The sequence below is a fragment of the Rhododendron vialii genome, chromosome 12a (assembly GCF_030253575.1).
Source record: "Rhododendron vialii isolate Sample 1 chromosome 12a, ASM3025357v1".
Classification (NCBI taxonomy): Eukaryota; Viridiplantae; Streptophyta; class Magnoliopsida; order Ericales; family Ericaceae; genus Rhododendron; species Rhododendron vialii.
The window spans coordinates 24,814,290-24,836,675 of NC_080568.1; the positions used below are offsets into that span (position 1 = coordinate 24,814,290).

Here is a 22,386-nt window from a genome sequence, read left to right on the forward strand (position 1 = left end):
TGGAATCCACACTATTTCAACCAATAAGAAAGAGGATAATGTTCACCCTCTTTTAAAGAGAGCGAACAAAATTGCACTCGTGCTCCCCTCCATCTCTATGCGTGGTCTTTAAACTCCAAAAACCTTGACCCACCTAGACCACTACATGTTTCCACCATTTTTTCTGGCGAACCCCATAGTTTCCGGTGAACTTTTAGCATCACCACAAAGTCCAACAACCCTTTCGTCCTCCTTTTTTTATTCAATTTGAGATTGCGTTTGATTTTGGATTGGGATTTTCCAATGGGGTTTGGCACATGGGATGAATTTGTGAGATTGAAGAAAGAAGATGAGGGCCTAAATAGACATTTCGTCGTCTCTGTTAATGGTGTTAGCGCTGAGCCCCTTAACAAACCACAGGACGGTTACGTGTCCAACTTTGAACCATAAGAGGTATATCTGCACATGACCGAAATCACATGAGATCAAAGTGGTACTTTTCCCTAAGAAAATTAATGAGATAGGAAGAGATAGAAATAGATTATTGAAAATCTAATGCGTGTATGGCAAAGTGAGTGAAAAGAATAGAGCTTCATGATGATAACGTTATCCACAGCCATTATCCATCCCAGAACTAGAATCCTGTTTAGAGCATTGTGATTTGTGGGATTGTCAATTTAATGACTGGACAGTACCAGCCTACCAAAAAACATTATGACCATGGCTACATATCAGAAACAATAAAACTATGGGTTAAAAACAAAAAAAAAATACCCAGCAAATCATCATATCAGAAATATAGACCAATCCCAAGCCTAACTTTTCTTACTATTTTAATTAGACCAATTCAAAGATGAAGACGTGTTCCTTCACACCTGTCCCCCAAGCCTCTGACATGTGCATGCAAGAATACACTTGTCACACCACCAACGATGCACGTCACTAAGCAGTATAGTTTTTAAATTTTTAATTCTTATAATTTTTTGGGTTATGGGACAGCATATGAACGACAGAGAACGACAGTAAAACTGATCTCTGAAGCCCCAAGAAGTCCAGAGGCAAGTTCTCTCTCACAGTCATCTGAAGAACTGGTATGTTTCTTTCTTTGCCCATCAAATTAAAAAGCAAGCAAAAATTGGTAAAAAATTATCTTTTCTGTGTAATTACAAAGTTTACAATATACATGCATATATAGATTTAGATCAAATCACCCAAATTAGTTTCGGACTGATCATGTTTTTCAGTCCAAGACTCAAATCAGGGCTGGCTGGCTTTGGGCATATGCCGAGGATGCGACTGCGTCGGGTCCTCTTATTTTTCTAATTTCGAAGTGCACAAATTTATCATACTCATACTGTGCCTGCACACAAATTTTAAGTACGAGAGTTCAACTAATACTGTGAGAATCAGTGATTTTTCTTTTCGAAAATATTTTCTGGGCTCGTTTAAAAAGTTTGCATCGGGACCCGGAAACTCGGAGCCGGCCCTGACTCAAATCAACCACATGAAAACTACTGGAGTAGAATTCTTCAGTTCTCGATTGGCAGGAATTGGTATTCGTTTGGGAATTTTTTTTTGCCTTCGTTGGTTAACTACCTCGGAGAACGAACATACATTAATTTCGATTCGATAGACAAAAGTCCAAGATCCAAACATGGCCTGTTAACAGGCTGATTCCTTGTATAAAAAGTTGGCCCGGTTAAGTGGAATTTCTGGTCACTACAATGAGAGATGAATAAATATACATATACATAAATGTAGGTATATAAATGGCAGCATCGCAACAAACACCAATGGGAAGTTCAAAACTCGCAAGCTATGATGCTTACTTTGAAAGCATTCAGATGAGGAAGAAATTGCCAATTTCGTTGCAAGAGTCTTTGACAGCTGCGTTTGCAAGCGTTCCAGTTTCATCATTCCCACAAGTTCCTGGAGGCCAAGGTGATGACACTAAATTCAATTCCAACACTTTTTTTTTTTCTCCCTTTTCTTTTTCTACTATTAGTTGATACCTATGTTAGACGGACTCTGTTCGTTAGGAGTATTGGGTGTGTGGATATGACTAGTGTGGGTGCATGTTCAAGTGTCAATGTTAGTGGGATGAAGCTAGGGGCAGACTGAGGAGGTGCAAGCGGAGGCCCGGGTACCCGCACACCTCCCAATTATCGCTATATTTCTGCTACATTTTTGGTTTTGTTTATAAAAATTGTGAAGACAGGTCCCCTCAAAATTGTTGTATTTGTTATGTGAGGATGATATTTTGTTGTTAATTTATGAATACATGTAATCGGTCCCACCGCATCAAGAATCCTGTGTCCGCCACTGTCATGAAGCAAAGTATGCATTCCTATGTCCTATCCATGTAAAAAAGCAAGAAACATTTCATTTCTAGCTGATACAAGTTTCTTTTGTTGAAATATCATAAAATAACGAGATCCAACTATCTAAATTCATTACATATGTGTGTCCGATACATCCCACACCGGACTTGCACTGAAGTGTAATCTCTCAACATTTCTGTTACAGTGATTGAAATTCTAGCAGACACATCCATTGCTGATGCAGTCAAGATTCTATCTGAATCCAACATCCTCTCAGCTCCAGTTAGAAACCCTGATGCCGGAAACAGCATGGATTGGAGGGATAAGTACTTAGGAATTGTGATGTGGGTGTTAGAGACTGCAGAAATTTGTGCAGCTGCCTTGACAGCCGGTTCGGCTACTGCTGCTGGAGTGGGTGCAGGTGCTGTTGGTGCACTTGGAGCAGTGGCATTGGGTGCAACCGGGCCACTTGCGGTGGCTGGGCTGACTGCGGCTGCAGTTGGTGCTGCTGTGGCTGGTGGTGTGGCTGCAGATAGAGGAATGGGGAAAGATGCCCCCACTGCTGCTGATAAGTTGGGGGAGGACTTCTACAAAGTCATTCTGCAAGAAGAACCTTTCAAGTCGACCACGGTAAGCTTAACTATGCTCCGTTTGTTGTCTTGGAGCAGAAAAAGTTTGGGGCATTTTCTCATATTTGGTGTGACAGAAAATGAGAAATGAGTTGTTGATTTCAGTGCGAAATATTTTTGGTTTTTTAAAGGGGGAAAATGTTTCTGGTTCAGCATGACCACCACCCCACCATACCACTCAACACAACCACCACCCACGCCCCCACCCATCATCAGTTTCAGGTTTGCAACCGATCACACCATTTTCCATAAAAATTGTTCAAGACAAAAGTGTCTCTTATGTCCCTGCTATAACAAAATGAAACACAATTAGCACAGTGGAAATACAGCAGAAACTAGTAAAAGAAACGTAATGCAAACGATAACTCATCGTTTAAGCTAATTGCTGAACCACAGAACCCTTCGCTACCACTAGCATTCAACCACAATCACCAATTCGCCACCATTAATGCCACCCCCATCCACCTCCATCACCAGACATTGCTGCTATAATGACCCGTGCCAACTGATCTGCTTAATTCTTAGCCTAACCACGTGGCTCAAAAGGTTAACCTCAAGTTAATAGTAGCTCGCCGGCCTTTACTTATATACCACAACAATTTCCCTAAACCCACCGATGCGGGACTAAGAGTTGGGGTCTCACAATCTCCCCCATTTGGGGGCGACGTCCCCGTTGCACCGCATGGTCCATCACTTCCACCTACCTAGCGATGTGTGACAAGTCCCGCTTAAGCACGTCAAGCTCGTCTCATGTGGGACCCGCCCAAGCACGACAAGCACCTCAAGCTCCTTACTTGTTGGGCCTCACCAAAGCATGACAAGCATCTCAAGCACCTCACTTGTGGGACCCACCTCACACTTCCGGTTGGTGTCGGTTCTGATACCACCTGTAACGACCCGCGCCGGTTGACCTGGTTAACTCTTAGCCTAACCATGTGGCTCAAAAGGTTAACCTCAAGTTAATAGTAGCTGGTCAACCTTTACTTATATACCACAACAATTTCCCTTAACCCACCGATGTGGGACTAAGAGTTGGGGTCTCACAGCTGCCACCCATCATCATTACTATACACTAGCACTATTATTTTCAGGCTGGCACTAAATGCAAGATTGTGTGGAAAACATTTTCCACAAAAAGTGCTTTCCTTATCACTTTCCACTGAAATAAGGAGGGCATAAGTAAATGGTTTTGCTTGCCATTTGTTTGAAGAGAAAAATATACTTTTGGTTCAATCTAGTGGTTTCTCCATGCTAATTAGCATTTTAGAAATGCTTAACTCATTGCATGTAATTTTCTCATTTCAGGTGAGGTCAATACTCAAATACTACCGGTGGGCACCTTTCCTACCGGTTGCAACAGATAGTTCAATGTTGAGTGTCTTGTTGCTCCTGTCAAAATATAGGCTGAGGAATGTACCAGTGATAGAACAAGGCCAGCCTTTGGTTAAGAACTTCATCACTCAATCAGCCGTTGTGCGTGGTCTTGAGGGATGCAAAGGAAGGGATTGGTTTGATTGCATTTCAACACATTCTATATCTGATCTGGGGCTTCCTTTCATGTCTACTGATGAGGTGAGGTTACTGTGACTACTTTTGGCTGGTCATTAACTAACCTGTCCTATGCATGGCCAACTAGTGAAAGGGGTGGAACAATGCTACCCAGCCTTCAAATAGAAAGTACTGTATCCAAAAACTATTGTAAGCGACAAAGCAACTTAGTAACCATGATTTATAAAGTGGTAATCAATAATCATACAACTTTAAGGTAGGCTTAGTTAGTGTATCCATTTGTATGACATAAGGTGATTAGTTTAATTAAATACCCTTGAAGCAAGAAACTTGGGAGGATGAAACGTACCCATCAAGGGTGAAGAAAAGAAACCCCCCCCCCCCCCCCCCCCCCCCCCCCCCCCCCACACACACACACACACACACACACACACACACACAAACACACACACACCCATCAAGGGAAAGGAAGAGAGAAGGTGGCTAGGGTTTTTTTATCTAGAGAGACAAGCTCTAGTTTAGAGAGTGAGTTGATTTTGCATCTGTTTAGAAAAGCAAAACTTATGGAAACTTTGTCTGACTGTACCTGAAGTGAGATTTTTCCGACTTCAATTGCCTGTTGTGAATCTGGAGTTACAAAAGCGTTTCCAAATTTGGTCAGGTTATTAGCATACAAGGCAATGAACTGATTCTCGAAGCTTTCAAGAGAATGAAAGATAACCATATCGGAGGCCTTCCAGTTGTCGAAGGTCCAAACAGGAAAATTGCTGGGAGTTTGAGCATCAGAGACATCAGATATTTGCTCCTTCAACCCAAGCTTTTCTCCAATTTCAGGTAAAGTAGAGAAACATTTCTATCTGCAAGTACACCAAGTTGGTAGTCGCCTATTTGGTTTGTGTTTCTTTAACTTCACCTTCATGAATTGTGTAGTGAAGCCCCTCTTGCATCCTTTGAACATTAAGTGTTTATGACCCCTGGTGTAAAGAAAAATAGTCACTTGACATTTAATTGATCTTGGTAATCCAAACTTAGTCTTTGATTGTCATTTATTCAACAAGTGTTTGATGAACTTTTACATATGGAGAAGTTTTTGTAGGTGTCAAATTTAGTGACTCACCTAGAAACATTTCCTCTTCTACTGTTGAAGCAAATATGTGATGGAATTAACCATGTCAACTTGATTCTTCCAGGCAGTTAACTGTGATGGATTTCATGAACTCTATTGCTGCAACAAGCCACAATACTGGAAAGGTTATCACGCCAATAACATGCAAACCTGATTCGTCTCTCGGTACTGTGATCCACACCCTTGCTTCCAACTCAGTTCACAGGATTTACATCGTGGGAGAAGGCGATGAAGTTGTTGGAGTGATTACTCTTCGAGATGTTATTTCTTGCTTCATCTACGAACCCCCTAATCATTTTGATAATTACTTCGGATTTGCTGTGCAAGAAATGTTGAGCCAGTGAAACTTCTGTAGTTGATTTTTGTAATAGCTTCGTGAGATAAAAACATGTAAAAATATCAGGCTAGGGACCTGAGAAATGCAAATGGTTTGTTCAATAAATATGTTCTCCTTTATGCCACTCCTATCAAACTTAAGCCTGGGAATTTCTTTAGTCCTCTGTCATCTATCGTCTTCCTAACCCTTTCAGCATCTTTCCACCTTCCCTGCCCAGCATATATATTTGATAATACCACTATTGGAGCTGGGTTTTCTGGATCTAATTCTGAAAGCATTATAGCCATTTCTTCTCCTAGCTTGAAATCTGAGTGACATATGGAAGCATTGAGTAAGGAGGCAATAACAGAAGCAGAAGGCTCAGGTATTTCGTGTAAAACTTCTCTAGCTTCATCCAGCCATCCAGATCGACCCAGGAGGTCAACAATGCGATTAATGTGATCAGAGGCGGGGATTAAGCCATAATCTCTACTCATCATCCTAAAGACTTCCCATCCTCTCTCAACTTTACCTGTATGACTGCACATAGAGAGAATGCAGTTGAAAGTCACCGAATTTGGTTTTACTTTCTCTTCTACCATCTGATTGAAAATTTCAAAACCAGATTCAAACTGCCCATTCTTTCCATACCCAGAAATCATTGCATTCCAAATTGCGGGATCATTGGTATTTGTATCAAATAGATCAAAAGTTCTCTGTGCCAAAGGACACAGCCCACATTTCATGTACATGTCAATGAGTGCGGTTCCAATGAATTCATCTTTACATATACCAGTTCTAATAGCGTGCCCATGAATCTCTTTTCCACACCTCAGAGCAAAGAGAGCTGAACAAGCCGGTAAAAGACTAGTAATAGACTTCAAACTTGCCCTTACCCCAGCTGATTGCATCTTTCTGAAGAACATAAGAGCTTCAACCTCCTTCCCTAGGCGCGTAAACCCATTAATCATTGAATTCCAAGTCGCTGAATCTGGTTTCAGTCCTTCAGATTCCAACTGCGTGAAAAACTTGATTGCGTACTCGATCTGACCATTCAACATCATCCCGGCAATCAGAGAGTTCCATGTTATTAAGTTTCGATTGCCATTTAGCTCCTGGAATAAATCATAAGCACATTTCCACTGACTACATTTGGAATACATGTCAACAAATGCGGTTCCCACCATTGTATCAAAAGCCATGTCAGCTTTCCTGGCTAGTCCATGAACCTGCCTACCAAATTGAAGATACAGAAGGCTTGAGCATGCAGATACAACAGAAACCAATGTCACTAGGTTTGGTATTTCAGTTGAACATCCCATCATTTCCTTGAAAACATCCAAAACTACACTAAAGACCCCATTTTGCAGCAGCCCAGTAATGTAGGCATTGTAGCTCACTACATTCCGATTGGAAATCACGTTAAACACCTTAGTTGCCGAAACCATCTCCGCCCAATTCGAATATGCGGTTAGAAGCGATGTACCCACATAAACCTCAGTCTCAACACCTAATTTAACCGCCCAGCAATGTACTTGAAGGCCATCTGCTAAACTTCCACACAGAGACAACAAACTCGCCACAGTGACAGAGTTGGGCCTCAACTTTCCCAAACCAACTTGCCCAAATATTTGCAATGCTTCAACGTGATACCTGTTGGGATTTCCAGACTCATTCCTTATTAATACACAAAAGAACAATGTATACTCAATATCAACAAAATCAAGAGAAGACCTAGCGATCTTGATCAGTAAATGACAGACACGGCAAGTTGTTGTACTAGAGCCATATGTGCCACCTTTCGTGTGAGAACTGACAGACAAATACAACTTCAAGATAAAACTCGTAGATCTCACAAAATGGCTTTCATTGCATCCTCAATGGAAGGTGGGATGCCAAGTCATTTTCTTATGCTTCCCATAAATATAAAAACGAGTACTACCTCCGTCCCCCCAAACATTGTCTAGTCAGCAAAACGATAACTTAAAAATAAAGCGCTTTTAACAAAAAAATCGAATTTTTTGCCGCTAGTTGCTAAATATCAGCTCTTTTAATCTATAGAAGAAATTTTCTTGAAACAAATGTAATTTTTTACGTTCTCGTTTTGCCAATCGGACAATCTTCTACGACGGAGTAATATCCAATAGAAAGATACTCAAGAGTCAAGACGACTTCTTTTTTTTTTTAAATGACGGGGTGGTCTTATACTCTCCAAGTGCCATTTGAACAAAAGACATGTCACTACTGAAACAAACTCTGAGTATGAAATTCGATTCTAACAGACATGTCACTTCCATCCATGACTACTCATTTAAGCTATTTCAAAAATTCTGAAAACTTATAAAAAAAACCTTTAAACAGTACCCGTTTTTGGCGAACCCAGAAATTGTCGCATTGAGCAAAGGCAAGCTCGGCTCAGTAATTTCGTCGAACACTTTGAGGGCATCGCGTAGGAGATGGAGCTTCATGTACACGTCCGCCACAGCTGTGGAAGCATACATGTCGACACCGAAACCGGTTTTTATGAGATGGGTGTGGAGCATCTGGGCTAGGTGGGGTGATTGGAGCCTGCCACAGGCTTTGAGGAGATAAGGGAAGGTGAATTTGTTGGGAGCCAGAGAAGCAGAGTGGTGTTTTGTGTACAGCCAGAGGGCTTCCCTGTAGAGTCCATTGGCAACTAGCTTTGGTAATTCGCGATGCATGCGATGGGAGAAGTTGAATGTTGTACACTAGTATATACTATCACATTACCTTCTGTTTTCTAAGGGGAGAAAATGATTCTTGTAGTTGTAGTCGTTGACAATACGGGTGTGAAGTCTGAACTAAGTCATGAGAGTGAGGGTGCGAGAGCGTGAAAACCTCTTGAAAAAAATCTCTCAAAACAATTACCACAATTCGAAAATGCGAGGATTGAAAACACGAGTGCAGAGTGAGAATTGAGAGCACGAACAAAGGTGATTTTGGAAGATTATGTGACTCAAGGGTGTGAAATTGTTACTACTAACTTCGAATTTTGCAGCTAGTTCGTTCAAGCATAAATAGTACTTTGGCAGTCAGACCCCCCGAGTTGAGTTTTGTTCAACCTCCCTTAAAAGAGGATGAACATTATCTTTCTTTTCATACATTAAAATGATGTGGGTTCTATCACAAAATGATGTCATAATTACCAAAAAATGTATTGCATGATAAACATGACATTATTTTATGGTGAGATCTATACCATTTTAACCAATAAAAAAGAATATAATGTTCATTTTCTTTTAGAGTGAACAAAATTGCACTCCTGGACCACCTTGTCTCGGGTTGAAAAGTTGTCCATCTACTTGGTTTTAATTGGGCTCCGCTGGTGGAGCGTGGAATTGAGGTGCGCTTGAGCTGATGCATAAAGTTATCACAGCTAAACTTTTGTGTAATAGGGTTGTGACCACCTTAGATGGGAACCACCACGCATTGCGGGTCCCGTCGTGTATTTTTTTCAGTAATATAAACCGTTCATCTTATAGGGTCCCGCATAATAGTATATTCACTCAAAAATTCATATTCATCGGATATCGATGGATATATTAAAAATTAAATATTAGTTTATAAAATAGACTGATATGGATAGTTTAACTTTAAACTTATCTACTGTCGATTTTTTGAACCAAACTTCAATTTTTTATATATCTATGCATGTCCGACAAAGCTAATTTTTTTGTGAAGATGTACTATTTGCGAGCCCTACAAGATGAATAGTTCAAATTACTATAATATACGCACGGTGGAACCCACAATGGTGGTGGAAAATCCGAATTTTCCACCTAAGATGAATGGAATTTACACTCAATAGGTTAGTCGAAATTGAGTAAATTAGTCCGGACACACGAGGGTATCGAAATCTAAAAATCAAGTAGTACTGCTTTGAGATCATACTCCTATTTGGTAAGCACATGTCCAAGATCAGGATACTTTTTCAGCTTCTTCTTTTCGTTTTTTTTGAGTCACTTTGAAAAATTCCAGCTTTTCTCATTAAATAATTCCTTTCTTACTACATTTTCTTATGTGGTGATCACATTGCATGATTGATTCTTCATGTGACGCTACCCAAAACCAATCACGGTCTCATTTTATGTTTTGAGCTGTTTGTACCTTAATGCATCAATCATCTACTAGAAACACAATGTAATTTGATCATCGCATATCGCAAATACTAGGTAGTGTCAAAATTTGTTCAAAAAATAATGGACGGTGAAATAATTTACGGATTTCTATTGCGTCCTCTTGCACTTAAAAATACAAAACACCATTACTTATTAGTAATTCACTTTTCACTATATGAAAAGTCAATTTTTGTGATTTTACGCGAACAAAGATAAAGAAAAGAAGTGCAAGAAGATATATAATGAGTATGCAAGTATTATTTTTTTAATGGATGGTGAACAATAAAACGGTCCAGAGATCGTGATGTGATACTAGATTGGACCATTCGTTTACTTTCCCGGACAATTTCAGGAATTGAGTTTCATTGTACTGCCCCTCTAGAATATGTAATTTGTTGCAATAAATATTGATGATGTTCAAATAAATGCATGCAGATAAATTTTTACATAAATTTAAGGACTCCTGCAATGAAAGCCAAAAACACTACTAAATGTATCTCAAATTTAAGCTTGTGACTCCAATCCACTTGGCAATGGTTTTCCAAGCTCTTTAACGGTCCTGTGCAGTTGATCTGGCTCCGATCTTCCGATTTTGATCTGGCTTATTAGAATGAAACAAGCTTACCACTTTGGATCTCATGGACTCTCCACCCCTCTCTTGAATACCATCAATCCATCATTGTAATTTTTTTGTTTTTTGTCATATTTTGTTTGTTGTTTTAGGTGTAATTTTTTTTTCGAATTAATATAGCTGAGATGATCTCTTCGCTCAAAAAAAATATATACACGAATCATTTTCGTATTCGTCGCTGTACAAACATACATACAGAACATATACGGCGTAGTACCATCTCACTGGCAACTTGGCAGAAGAAGCCATAGAAGTACTCCATAGAATCAAGAAAGCAAGTGAGCAGCAGCAGTACACACATTTACCCACACGCACACCCTAGTGAGAGAAAGTGCCGGGGACCGCCCGCCTCATCTAGCCATCCTCCTCCCTGCCTCTCTCTTTCTCTCTCTCTCTCTCTCTCTATATGTACATGTATACCTAACCTAAGTATATCAATATCTGTGTAGAAAAGCTGATACTCGCCGCATTTGCTTGAAAGTGGGTTTTTCTGGGGGTTTAATTTTTTTCACAGTTTGTTTTGAATTGGGTATGTTCTGTCTGTTTTTTATTTGATTTGATACATCTGCTTATGTATTTGAAGTAATTGAATTGTGCTTGATGGGAAAAATACCTAATTTAACCTTGAGGTGTTGGTTTGACATCTCTTTTACATTGGAAAATGGAAACTATGGTGGATCTAGGGTTTCCCTGGTGAAGAACTTGAAGATCCGGGGGAAATTTTGCCCGTATCTCTTTGTGCTTTTTATGTCTTTAATTTTTGATAACTAAGGTGTCCGAGCTAGCTTACGCGCATTGCAACTAATCCTGGAGGCCCAATCCCACCACCCACTTGCAGGGAGCCCAATTAGAGCTGGAGAAATTGCTCCTTATGGATTGGCCCCAAAGGAATTGCTCAGTATTGTGTGGCCCCAAAGGAGTTGATAGTACCTGTGAGGTTTCGAACTTGAGACCTCAGGAGGGAGCGAACCCCTAAGTCCTCGGCCTTAACCACTAGGCCAACCCCTTGGGGGTTTTATGTCTTTATACGGGTCGGTTGTATACGCGTATAACACATATATAAAAGTCTGGTGTTCATTATTTGGAAACTCCACCTTGTACAGAACACAATTGAAAGAAAGGAAATTCGCCAATCAGGTGGTTGTAAGTCAAGTACTCTAAACTGTCAACTTGAGCATTCGGTTGAACATGCTTGTGCTGTGTGATGCTTGCAGACAAGGTTTTTCGTGTTGGTTTGACAAAAAACATGTTTTTTTTTTTGGCTTGATTGTGAAAGCTCTTGTATATTGGTGCTTGTAGGCATGGTATCTGTGAGGAAGGAGTGGGTTAGCCGTGAGGCCCGTGATGCTTATTACTTGTCTGTACCAAGATGGCCATTCTACTATGCTTTACGTTCTGATTTTACTTACTTCGGTTACAAGTGATATAAGTACATTTCTGGTTGGGAAACCCTAGTTTCCTTCGGTTTGCTTTCCCCCCCCTAAATAACGAATAGATTATAGTCGATGTAGTTGCAGTGGACGAATTCTCTGTTGGTGCAAGTTTGTGCATGTTTGAGACTGTGATAGGCTTATAGCTAGTAAGACTTGTTTTGGTTGACTTGTAAACACATATGTAGGCGGCGAGGATGTCGACTCCTTCAAGGAAGAGACTGATGAGGGATTTTAAGAGGTTGCAACAGGATCCCCCTGCAGGCATCAGTGGTGCTCCTCATGACAACAATATAATGCTCTGGAATGCTGTTATATTTGGGTTGGTTGCAGAGATTAAATTATGTTTATATTTGTTTGCACGAGCCTTTTGCTTGTAGGATTCATGATATTCATCTTAAGAATATCTTTCTAATAGATTTCATGTTTATATTGCAGTCCTGATGACACACCATGGGATGGAGGTAACATCATTTTTCTTCCAGTTAATGAAAGGATGTATCTATCTGTTTGCGTTTGAATGCACCCATTTATTTAAGTGAAAGAAGGTCTTGCCTGTCAGTACAAACCTGTCATTTCCTGTGCAGTCATATAAGTTTTGGGTGACAGTGGTTGGCAGTATCAGTGTTCATATTTTGGAAGAAAATCAACTGAAGAGTATTCTTAATATTTTCTCATGGTGATGTGCTCCAGTGTCGTACCTTTGTGCATTTTCTTTTGTCATTCTATTCCCTCGTTTAAAAAGATTGGGCTAAAAGGTCCATTCTACTGTCTGTTGCACTTGCATAATATTGTAAGAATGGGTGATTTCCTTTGCTGACTGACTTGGTTGAATATGAATTTGGCCTACTGGGCCATTCATGTGACCTCTGTTCAGCATCGACAAAGCATTCTGTATTGAACGTGTAATTTGACTCCTCACTATCTTTTGGCATTTTTTTTTTTTGCATGAAAGGATACAGTTGGCCTTCAGCTTTTGTAACAGGAATTTGCTTTTTATTCTAGTACGGTGGCACCAATTACATGCTGTAGAGTTAGACGTTATGAAGCATCGACGTGCCTAAGTGGTCGCTGTATCCATGTCGGACAAGTCGGGGACACTGATATGCCGGGAACACACCAGGATACTTGTGGGACATGCCAAGTGGCGTGTCCATCAACCAATCCAAGCCAAACCAAACTGATCCGATTCTTAAGTTTCAGTCAATTGAGGTCGGCTTCGTGGATTTGTTTTCTCCATTAACCTTTGGCGAGAGCATTCTTTTGCCGTCTCTGTGTCCCATTTGTCCATGCTTCTTAGGTTTTAATATTCAATAACCATCTATTAGTCTTTGTGTAGTTTGGTCGTTGAAATATGCTCTCCTTTATAATCTCATCTAGCTTCTTAACCATACCAGTTTTACGTAAATGTAGGACATGGAATTTCAGTTATTTTTGTTTGATGATGCTTCTAGATTATTTTTTGAAGTACTTGCTTCTATTAACAAGCGGGTTGCTTCTATGTTATGCCAGTTACTTTTCTTACTGTCCATATTTGTTTTTCTGTTGGTTCTAAGTTTTTCCTGTTGTAAGTTTCTGTTCTGTAATATTGGCATGTCTGCATTCACCAGGTACGTTTAAATTGACACTTCAATTTTCTGAGGATTATCCAAATAAGCCACCAACAGTGCGCTTTGTCTCTCGAATGTTTCATCCTAATAGTAAGTTTGAAGCATGCTCTTTTTCGTTCTATATCTACATTTTCAGTCCTGAAGTAGTTTTAAAGTTATATTTTCTGCAAATGCACCAAGTGTTGTGAGTGAATTCAGTTGGCTAGCTGTATGTGTAGTGCCTAATCTTATTCTTAGCTCTTTGGCAACTTTGTTGCCCCCAGGGGTGTACAGCAGTGGTGGATGGAATGTGCATTTTCAGAGTCTATGCTGTATGGTTTACGTTACCATGTTTTATTTCCTTTATACATGCTCTTATAGCATGTGGAAACATTTATATGTTTTGAGGTCCTCAAAAATATCTCTTTGCATTTCTATTTCTAGTGAACTAGTCCTTGGCAATGATAATTCGCATTTTAGAATATGATGTGCCTAACAGGAGGTTAGGAGGAGGGCTTTTGGTGTTAAAGAGTTTGCACAAACAGTCAACTCATACTTACCAGTTGACAGAACAAAAAGAACAAATTCACTTTTTATTACTGGAAATGACTTATCACACTACCGCTTCCAGTGTTGTTGTCACTGATATTACCATTTGTTTTTCATCATTGTTTTCGTGGTCTGAAATGGACTGTAAGCATCTATCCGCTGATAGATTCTTTACACTAATTAATTTTGCCTTTTCCTGCTCTAAGTTCCTTCCTTTCCTTCACTTTTGGCAGTCTATGCAGATGGTAGCATTTGTTTGGATATTCTACAGAATCAGTGGAGTCCTATCTATGACGTGGCCGCTATACTTACCTCTATCCAGGTGTGGGATTTTGTGCCACTTAGTCTTTGTATGCGTGAACTTTGGACTGTGACTAGCGTTGTGCAGTAAGAACCCATGGTCATTCTGAGAGTTTTCCCAGTTGTTTTTTCGTTTCCCGTTCAGGCCCCTAGTATGGGCCTTCTTTTTGTTATATCTAAATGCTCAGTGTAAAGGAAAGGAGAAAATATTAGCATTTCCTTAGGTTTTGTATGAGAAAGGATTTTCTCTGGCCTTGTCTAAAGCAAATACAATTGGAAAAGAGGCAATTTTGGTTCTTTGGTTAAATTTTTTTTGGATGCCATTGGTTTGAATGGGGAGACTCCACCTATGTATTGAGATCAACGGTGGTGAAATACTACGAGAATTAAGTCTCTGTTTCATGGGTGCCTTCTTCCTCCTCGTAACCTTTCGTTTTTCCTTCTTTCTTAATTAGAACTGTTTACATAGCATCCTCCGTGACCTTTGCCCTAAGTTGAGCTGTCAACAGAAAACTGAAGATTGCCATCAAAGGAGATCTCCTCCCACACTGCTGGGTAATGCTTTGTTGAACTGCACATTCAGCTCTCTAACATTATGTATTGGGTTAACAGCCTGGTGGGAGTGGAGTACATGGCGTAATTAACAACCATGATAACCGTATGTTAGGGAGCTAAGGGGTAGTATTGACAACCCACTAAAGCCTTCTTCTGCACTCATTGGGTTGGCTGAACTGCATGTCCTTTTTAGTCATTGAGCAGTGTAATACACGCGGATGGTTCTCATTCAAACTGGGGAGTCGGAATTCTTTTTTGTTGTCATTTTTGTGTGAACATACTTTGGGAGCCTTCAGACTCTATTTGTCAAGCTAAATTGTCTAGACTCTATAGCAGTATTATCAAGGGTATTGACATTAGTTTGTAGATATGACGCAGAACATAAACGTTGTCGCTTGCCTATTGATGATATATACATAGTTGCACTAAGGTTTTTTTTTTCTTTTTCCTGTGTGGTATCTCTCTTTTGAATTTTGTATTTTAACCATGGCCTTTCCTATGCAGTCATTGCTGTGTGATCCAAACCCAAACTCTCCTGCCAATTCAGAGGCTGCAAGGATGTTTAGTGAGAACAAGCGCGAGTACAACAGGAGAGTAAGAGAGAGTGTTGAGCAGAGTTGGACAGCTGACTGATACCCCCGGAAGGGTGCTGTCAAACTTCCAAGAAAGTCCCATGGCCTGTTAGAATAACACAGAAACTTAAAGACAATTGTGTTGAAGACTGGTGAAATTTGCATTACAATATATGTTTGCTTATGTTCTACGGATAAAATGTTAGCCCTTGCTGTTTCAGTTCATCAAAACTTCCTATCTTGCCTTTTTCGTTAAGGTAGTGTAAACAAGTTCCTTGTTATATCATCTGCTGCTACCGGTGATCTGTGATGTACTATGAATCGTCGTCTTAGGTGAAGTGAGCTGTTTCTAGGTCCCTTCCGCGATGTAATTTCTTTCTTTTGAGAAGTTCGTGTTATTGACATGGGGAATCTGAATCTTCAACTTCATTTCCATTGTGGTAAACATTGTGTTCAGGCATTTATGGCCATGCTTGAAAAGGTTGACATTGATGAAAATGCAAAGGTCTGGCGTGCATCACACACAGTTTCAATGCTTTCAAATGCAAAATAATTTTGTGTTTGTCCCCTTCTTTATAAAAGCCCTACGTTGGTCATTGCTAGGAGAGCCCTTTTCATCAAGTCCATGGAATCATACCAATAATCACAACAAAATGATATTCAATGTACTTAGACTATGATAGTAGTGTTCAGCATGCAACACATGAGCAATTAAGCACTCCAAAGTGATGAGTACTAATTTATTTGACAACGCTGACTTTCGCTGCTTAAAAAGAGAGTGTTACTAATTTACAAGTGTGCGTATGGCGGGCGCAGATCCGTATTTTGAAGGGGTGGAGTAGATTACTAAAACTTTGTACTTAGGTTGCCACTGGTGGTGCTCCATCCTTGTTGAACTTGCATCGAGTACTGCAAATGCCAAACAACGTCTTCTATGGTTGGTCGCGCACTTGGATCTTCGCAAAGACATTTTGTGCTGATTTCAACTGCAGTTTTCATCGATTCGTAAGCAAAGGTTCCTCGAAGTGAGGGATCTATCAACTCTTGTAGTTTTGACGTTGACTCAGCTAAGGCCTTCTCAAGCTGTATAAATGACAACAAAGTCGAAGCAAGTTCAAAATAAGTTTTACCAGAACTGAAAATGGAAGGTGGCGGACAATAAAAAGAGTGAACCACAATTCATACCTGATATTTCAGATTGTCTGCTTCGCTTTCTGATGTGATTGGTTTGCCGGTAATTACTTCAAGCAGGATAACACCCAGTTGATAGATATCATTCTTTTCTGGATTTTCAGTGCTGCATACATAGAGAGAGTTAAGAGTTTCAGTGAAATGTTAGTTAACGTTACGTAGCAGAGAAAAAACAATGGAGGCAGACGTAGAATACCTGCTGAGGCGGTTTGAAGCATCTTGTCGATTGAGAGGGCTCTCCGAACCTACCTGGTATTTCCAGAATGTAATGGATTTAGCAGAAAATTATCATCTATTAACAAGGTTAATCTTGGAGAATAGCTTCTCTCCGATCAACCCGACATGTAGTTCGACGTTTATGAGAGAGTGGATTTCATGTTGGACCCAAGTACTGTTTGCGCACTTACAGTTACACAGAAAATAAGACTGGACATCCAGTTCATCAGAGAAATCCACCATATAATAGCAATAGAGCAATACTAGGAATACAACTTAAAACACAACGCTAGTCACAAATGCGTCTAGAAGCGTTCAACACAAGGGCCCACATACATGGAACAACTCCGAACATAGTTATGTTCCTAGACTTACACATAGCAATAATATGAAGTATTTTGAATTGACTCGATTTGGACATTCCATTCAACAGTACAGTTTGTCTTCGTAACTCTTTTACGGGACCTAAATTTATGATTCGAACCTTTCAATCTGTTGCAGGGCCCGATGAAGAAATCATTAATTCAACAAATAAGGTGGATTGAAGGACTGTAGCTACATAATTTATCTGATCATATTTGGCTTCAACGAAGTGGACGCCATGTTTGATTTTGAAAACAGGACATTCATGGGGTTGAAGAAAATTGTGATACGTTCACGCGGACATGATTGTCGAGTCAACTTGATTATTAATTTGTTACCTTGGAAGGCAACGATATGTTATAGCTACTAATCTTTGCAGTGAGACTGTCATCCAACAATATGTTTTCAATCTTCAAATCATTCCCAAAAACTCCTGGCGCGATTCCAGTGTGCAGGAACTGAATTCCCCTGGCAATCCCCATGGTAATCCCCATTCTCTGTGGCCATTGCAGATATTCCCTCTTCTTCGAATCTGCCAAATCATACACAAAAATTCCTTAGATTCCTTGTTGAATAAATAAGTTGGTCATTGTTTCAGATTCAATTGAATTCAGAGGCGACTGTATGATCTCAGCTATCCAAAAGTGTTTTCAACGGTTATATTTTGTTGAGAGTTTCTTTTTGAGAAGAATAGTTTCTTTCCAGCAAAAAATTTCTTAGGATCTGGACAATTAATTGCCGAGACAGATGACTCAAATGAAACTGCAGAGGCTTCTCTGCAGTCCAATTGCGGAGAAGCTGGGCCCTTTCCAAAACCAGTTTTTCGAAAAGTGCTATGAAAAGCGGAGTCTGAAATATCAACAGAACAGAGAAATTGCCAGTGTTGATGTATGCTTTAAGTACCTGTCAAGTGATCTCTTAGTGACCCATTCGCAACATTTTCAAGCACAAGAAATAGAGTCATAGCTGTATTGGGATGGTCTTGGTATGTGACAATACAGTGGCCGACAACGCTGACCAAATGGTTGTGCCTAAGCTTCGATATCACTTCCATGTGCTGCTGCAGATTTTGCTGTGAATGCTTCTGTTTGAGCTTCAGGCATTTTACCATGGCCGTTGAGCCGTCTCTAAGGCAACCCTTGTAGAGCTGCAGGAAATCAATGTATCGTTTGTAGTTTGAATAAAATTTATCCTTTGTGAGATTGTAAACAAAGAATTTTCACGTCTTTGGTATTGTTTTCGTATTTTGCTTTTGCTTTACAGAGAAACATAGAAAACTTGTATAGCAAACTGTTTCCATAAACATTTCTTATTTGTACCTGTCCGTGAGATCCTTCCCCTGCCAAATTTGCTGGGTCAAAGTTGTTAGTAGCATCCTCCATGTCCTCCAGTTTGAAAACATGATACGGTGGTAGTCCCAGCGTTGGCGACTTTATACCTCTCGGAACATGCCCTGTTCAAATTCAATCAAACAATCAAAAATCATGGACGATTCAGATTTGTATGTGCTCAGATTCAACCCGAGCCGTCCGTGCTGAAATGAACGGCCGGATCGGTTGCTCTGCAAGGAGCTGCTCGGCAGCATCCCGGGTCCGTGAAACAGAGGTAGAAAACGGCAAGAAGCAAAGGAGAAAGAGGCCTTACTCCCATCAACGACAGGGGATCCGCGAACAGAAGGTGTCTTGTCAACAACAAAGCTGTCACACTTGATGCTACTTCGCCCTTTGTTATTACTCCTTTTGGCTTTGATGATGATTACCAAGATCACCAACCCAACTACACCACCTGCTCCAACAAACCCCACAATAACCCCAAGTATCACCCCGAGTTTACTCTTGGTTTGACCGTTCTGCCTTCCATCCGAAGGCTGAACCGTCAATGCCACTGCTTTGTCACAAAACGACACGTTGTGCTGGTACCTCGATGAAACCCCACCCGATAGACAATTCCAATAACTCAAAACGGTCCGATTACCAGAGCCCGATCCGATGCACGCGGGTAAGTTCCCGGTCAAGTAGTTTTCGGAAATGTCGACGTAGGTGAGATTTCCACTGCAAGTTAAGGTGTTCACGGGGAGGGCCCCGCTGAGCTGGTTATAGCGCAAAACGAGGTACTGGATCGACGGCAGAGAGAAGAGAGCGGGGGGAATGGGTCCCACGAGTTGGTTAAAAGATACATCAAACCGTTGGAGGAGATCGAAACTGGCGATCGTCGAAGGAATTTCCGATATCATCGAGTTGTTTCTCAGTGTGATGTTGACAAGAGCGGGACCCAGCGAGGGGAATGCAGGCCCAAGTTGGTTGACGCCCAAGTCGAGCACCTGAAGCGACTGTAACGGTGCGAGATCCGGAACGCTCCCGTTTAACAAATTGCCAGACAAACAGAGACTAGTGAGATTTTTCATACTCGAAATCGACGCGGGTATTTCCCCGTAAATGAAATTGGAGCTGATGTTCAGCACTTGGAGTGAGTTCAGCTGGTCGATCACCGGAGGGAGGGGACCCCACAAGCCTAATGAAACCAGAGACAATATTTTCAAGCTTGTGAGATTTGTCAGGGTGGCGAAGATCGAAACGATGGAGAAATTACCAGAGAGGGTTTGGTTAGGAAATGGTGGGTTTTTTCGAGAGGTGGGTTTGGTGGCGATTTGGGAAGGGGATGGTTTATTTCCGGTGACGGTTAATTCGGTTACGCGATTGCCTGAGCAGGCAATCACCAGGAATGGAGATGGAGGGAGGTGACAGAAGTCGGTCGAGTTGTTCCAGTCTTGAAATGCTTCTGGGTATTCAAGAAGTTGCTGGATTTCGAAGAGGGTTCCGGTTTCGGAGGGAGAGAGTTGGGCGATTGAAGGAGGAGGAAAGAAGTGGAAAGTGAGAAGAGAAATCAAGAAACAGAGGAAGAATGACCGGGAGCTCTCCATTTTCAGCAGGAAAATGAAGGTGGAGCTTCTTCTGAAGTCCCGGTTATTTTTGCTGGACCGCAAAGAGTTGAACTAGGTCCCGCGGGGCATTTGCTCTTGGCTTTAATCGGGCACCTGCTAGCGGATGGTGGGATTGGTCGCCGGATTAGTTGAAGCGGGCGTTATGAGAATTCGTTTGGTCTGATGTTGTTTGGCACGGTATTTGGATATCTCTTCTGTTACTTCTCCTCTACTATCATGGCCGTCAACGATCCTTGGGTTGCGGATGGATTCTTCGGATTGCTGCCGCGCAACACACAAAGGTTGGTCCTGACACTTAAATTATCACAAGAAAAAAAATTGAACTAGTCTGCATCCAATGCATCTCGTAAACTGTGTAATGCAATTAATTTCAAGCAATGAACTAGCGATATAATCATGAAAAAGAGAGCATGGGCTGAACCTGGATTAATATCTGATAGTAAAATAGAATCCCTGGTCTGATTTTCTACTGTAATTGCTCGGAGTACAACATTCAGAAGAGAGATTTTCCCGGGAAAGGGTGGGAAAATTTTTGAGGAAGAGAAAAAATGACCTGGAAAAATGGAAAGAACACAATTTGGTGAAGAGGGTCAGAGATCTGAAGAGTGAAGAGGCTCATGCAAGATGAAAGCTGTACAGACTACGAGTGTCAGCCTGGACAAAAATTGGAAGAAGCAATTCACAACGTGGGGCTACGAGAAGTGGGGTAGGTTATTAAATCGCCAATGACACCCCCAAGGAGTTGGCCGAGACTTACTGATTTGCTTCTCATTGGGTTTCAGGTTCGAGATCTCTCAGATAGAGGTGATAAACGAGTAAAACGAATCAAGCACTGAACAAGCTTGGTTTGATAATCTAATGAGTATAAAAAATATGTTCAAGTATAGCTTGTTTACGAGATGAGCTGATTTCAAACGAGCTTTGATCAAATCAAACACGAGCCGATCTCAAATAACTTGAATTTTTTATACATAATAAGCCAATCGAACGAGCCAAGTAGTAGCTTGTTCAAGTTGGGCTTGAAATCTTAATGAACTTCAAAAAAATATTCAAGCTTGGTTTGATTATGTAACAAATCAATCTTAAACAAACTTTTAACGACCAAACACTAGTTCAGACTCGAGTAGCTCGGTTCGTTTAGGAGTCATACTCTCAGGTACTATCAACTTGCTTAGGGCTAGTTCATACGGAATATTTGCTCCAGCTTTAAGAGGGCCCGCTAGTGAATGTTGGGTTTATGGTTGTCTATAATTAGTCAAGGTGCGTGTAAGCCGATCCAGAGCAAGATGGATCTAATCACCGTTGATATTTGAGGATAGGGGGCTGAGGTCAAACGTGGCCCTGAATTCAAAACAACGGATATTGCGGGACCATTTGATTATTACGGTGGACACGCGAGCATCCCAACCGGAGGGCACATGGGGGGGTTCGTGAAGCTAGGCTGCCTTTCTTTAAGCTGAAATGGAGTTATCATAGATGGTAGATCTTAACAAACCTAATTATGAATCAGTGATTTTATGAAAATCTAAAGATTCACTCAAATCTAAGTATGGAACAATGGTTATACGAAAATCTAAGTCACCGTCCACATGATTAATGCTGGTTTCCCAGGAATGCAGCATCTCCCCCTGTAGAGCAGTCAGATCAGTGCAAAACAGCCGATCTGACTGCTCATCTTGGCAAATCGACAATTCAGATCTTAACCGTGTAATGGACAGGTTAAATTTGTATGCGATTTGGATGCGCTCAAATTTGATCTAAGCCATTCGTGTCGAGATCGATGAACGGCCGAATCGACAATTCTGCACCCACTTAGCAAGGAGCTGCTCGGAAGCATCCTGGCTAACTAAACGGATGAAATGGACTAACCCATGTTTTCATGAATTTGCTTGCTCTGCCACAGGAGTGGGTTTAGACGTTCAAAAAGATCTATATGAATCATAGATGGATTTTTTTAGTACACTAAAAAACTGTACAAAAGTCCACATAATTCTTTTTACTTCTCTCATCTCACTCATTTTTTTCCCTCC

The 22,386-nt window shown here is 40.8% G+C and overlaps 4 protein-coding genes across 8 annotated transcripts in view; 2 read left to right on the forward strand and 2 right to left on the reverse strand.

Moving 5' to 3' along the window:
- Nucleotides 1-16,090, forward strand: part of LOC131311395 (ubiquitin-conjugating enzyme E2 2-like) — a 54,098-nt gene extending 38,008 nt beyond the window's left edge. The window contains exons 2-7 of one of the 3 annotated variants that reach the window (XM_058338842.1): nucleotides 10,911-10,928; nucleotides 12,269-12,402; nucleotides 12,519-12,544; nucleotides 13,691-13,780; nucleotides 14,452-14,540; nucleotides 15,578-16,090. In XM_058338842.1, the coding sequence (XP_058194825.1) occupies nucleotides 12,278-12,402; nucleotides 12,519-12,544; nucleotides 13,691-13,780; nucleotides 14,452-14,540; nucleotides 15,578-15,706 (459 nt within the window). In that variant the 5' untranslated portion in view covers nucleotides 10,911-10,928; nucleotides 12,269-12,277 and the 3' untranslated portion in view covers nucleotides 15,707-16,090. Of the gene's footprint in view, nucleotides 1-10,870; nucleotides 11,180-12,268; nucleotides 12,403-12,518; nucleotides 12,545-13,690; nucleotides 13,781-14,451; nucleotides 14,541-15,577 lie in introns of those variants that run through there. The other 2 variants (XM_058338840.1, XM_058338841.1) reach the window with 2 other exon arrangements.
- On the forward strand, nucleotides 916-6,025 carry LOC131311390 (SNF1-related protein kinase regulatory subunit gamma-1-like). Of its 2 annotated transcripts, none has more exons than XM_058338831.1 (6): nucleotides 916-1,070; nucleotides 1,741-1,920; nucleotides 2,506-2,930; nucleotides 4,235-4,501; nucleotides 5,100-5,272; nucleotides 5,629-6,025. In XM_058338831.1, exons 2-6 carry the CDS (start codon nucleotides 1,749-1,751, stop codon nucleotides 5,906-5,908), a joined length of 1,317 nt encoding a protein of 438 aa, XP_058194814.1. In that variant the 5' UTR covers nucleotides 916-1,070; nucleotides 1,741-1,748; the 3' UTR covers nucleotides 5,909-6,025. The 2 variants fall into 2 exon arrangements, with proteins under 2 accessions (XP_058194814.1, XP_058194815.1); XM_058338832.1 differs by having other exon boundaries at nucleotides 977-1,073; nucleotides 1,742-1,920.
- Nucleotides 5,802-8,730, reverse strand: LOC131311389 (pentatricopeptide repeat-containing protein At2g02750). Its single transcript, XM_058338830.1, has 2 exons — nucleotides 8,245-8,730; nucleotides 5,802-7,533 (listed from the first exon to the last, which is right to left on the reverse strand). Exons 1-2 carry the CDS (start codon nucleotides 8,580-8,582, stop codon nucleotides 6,018-6,020), a joined length of 1,854 nt encoding a protein of 617 aa, XP_058194813.1. The 5' UTR covers nucleotides 8,583-8,730; the 3' UTR covers nucleotides 5,802-6,017.
- A 189-nt stretch (nucleotides 16,091-16,279) lies between the features above and the next one.
- LOC131311387 (probable LRR receptor-like serine/threonine-protein kinase At1g14390) lies at nucleotides 16,280-21,030 on the reverse strand. 2 transcript variants are annotated; one of them, XM_058338829.1, is made up of 8 exons: nucleotides 20,778-21,030; nucleotides 19,060-20,617; nucleotides 18,735-18,868; nucleotides 18,319-18,562; nucleotides 17,754-17,947; nucleotides 17,033-17,085; nucleotides 16,831-16,942; nucleotides 16,280-16,728 (listed from the first exon to the last, which is right to left on the reverse strand). In XM_058338829.1, exons 2-8 carry the CDS (start codon nucleotides 20,333-20,335, stop codon nucleotides 16,492-16,494), a joined length of 2,250 nt encoding a protein of 749 aa, XP_058194812.1. In that variant the 5' UTR covers nucleotides 20,336-20,617; nucleotides 20,778-21,030; the 3' UTR covers nucleotides 16,280-16,491. The 2 variants fall into 2 exon arrangements, with proteins under 2 accessions (XP_058194812.1, XP_058194811.1); XM_058338828.1 differs by having other exon boundaries at nucleotides 19,060-20,644.
- Between the last annotated feature and the right edge of the window lie 1,356 nt (nucleotides 21,031-22,386).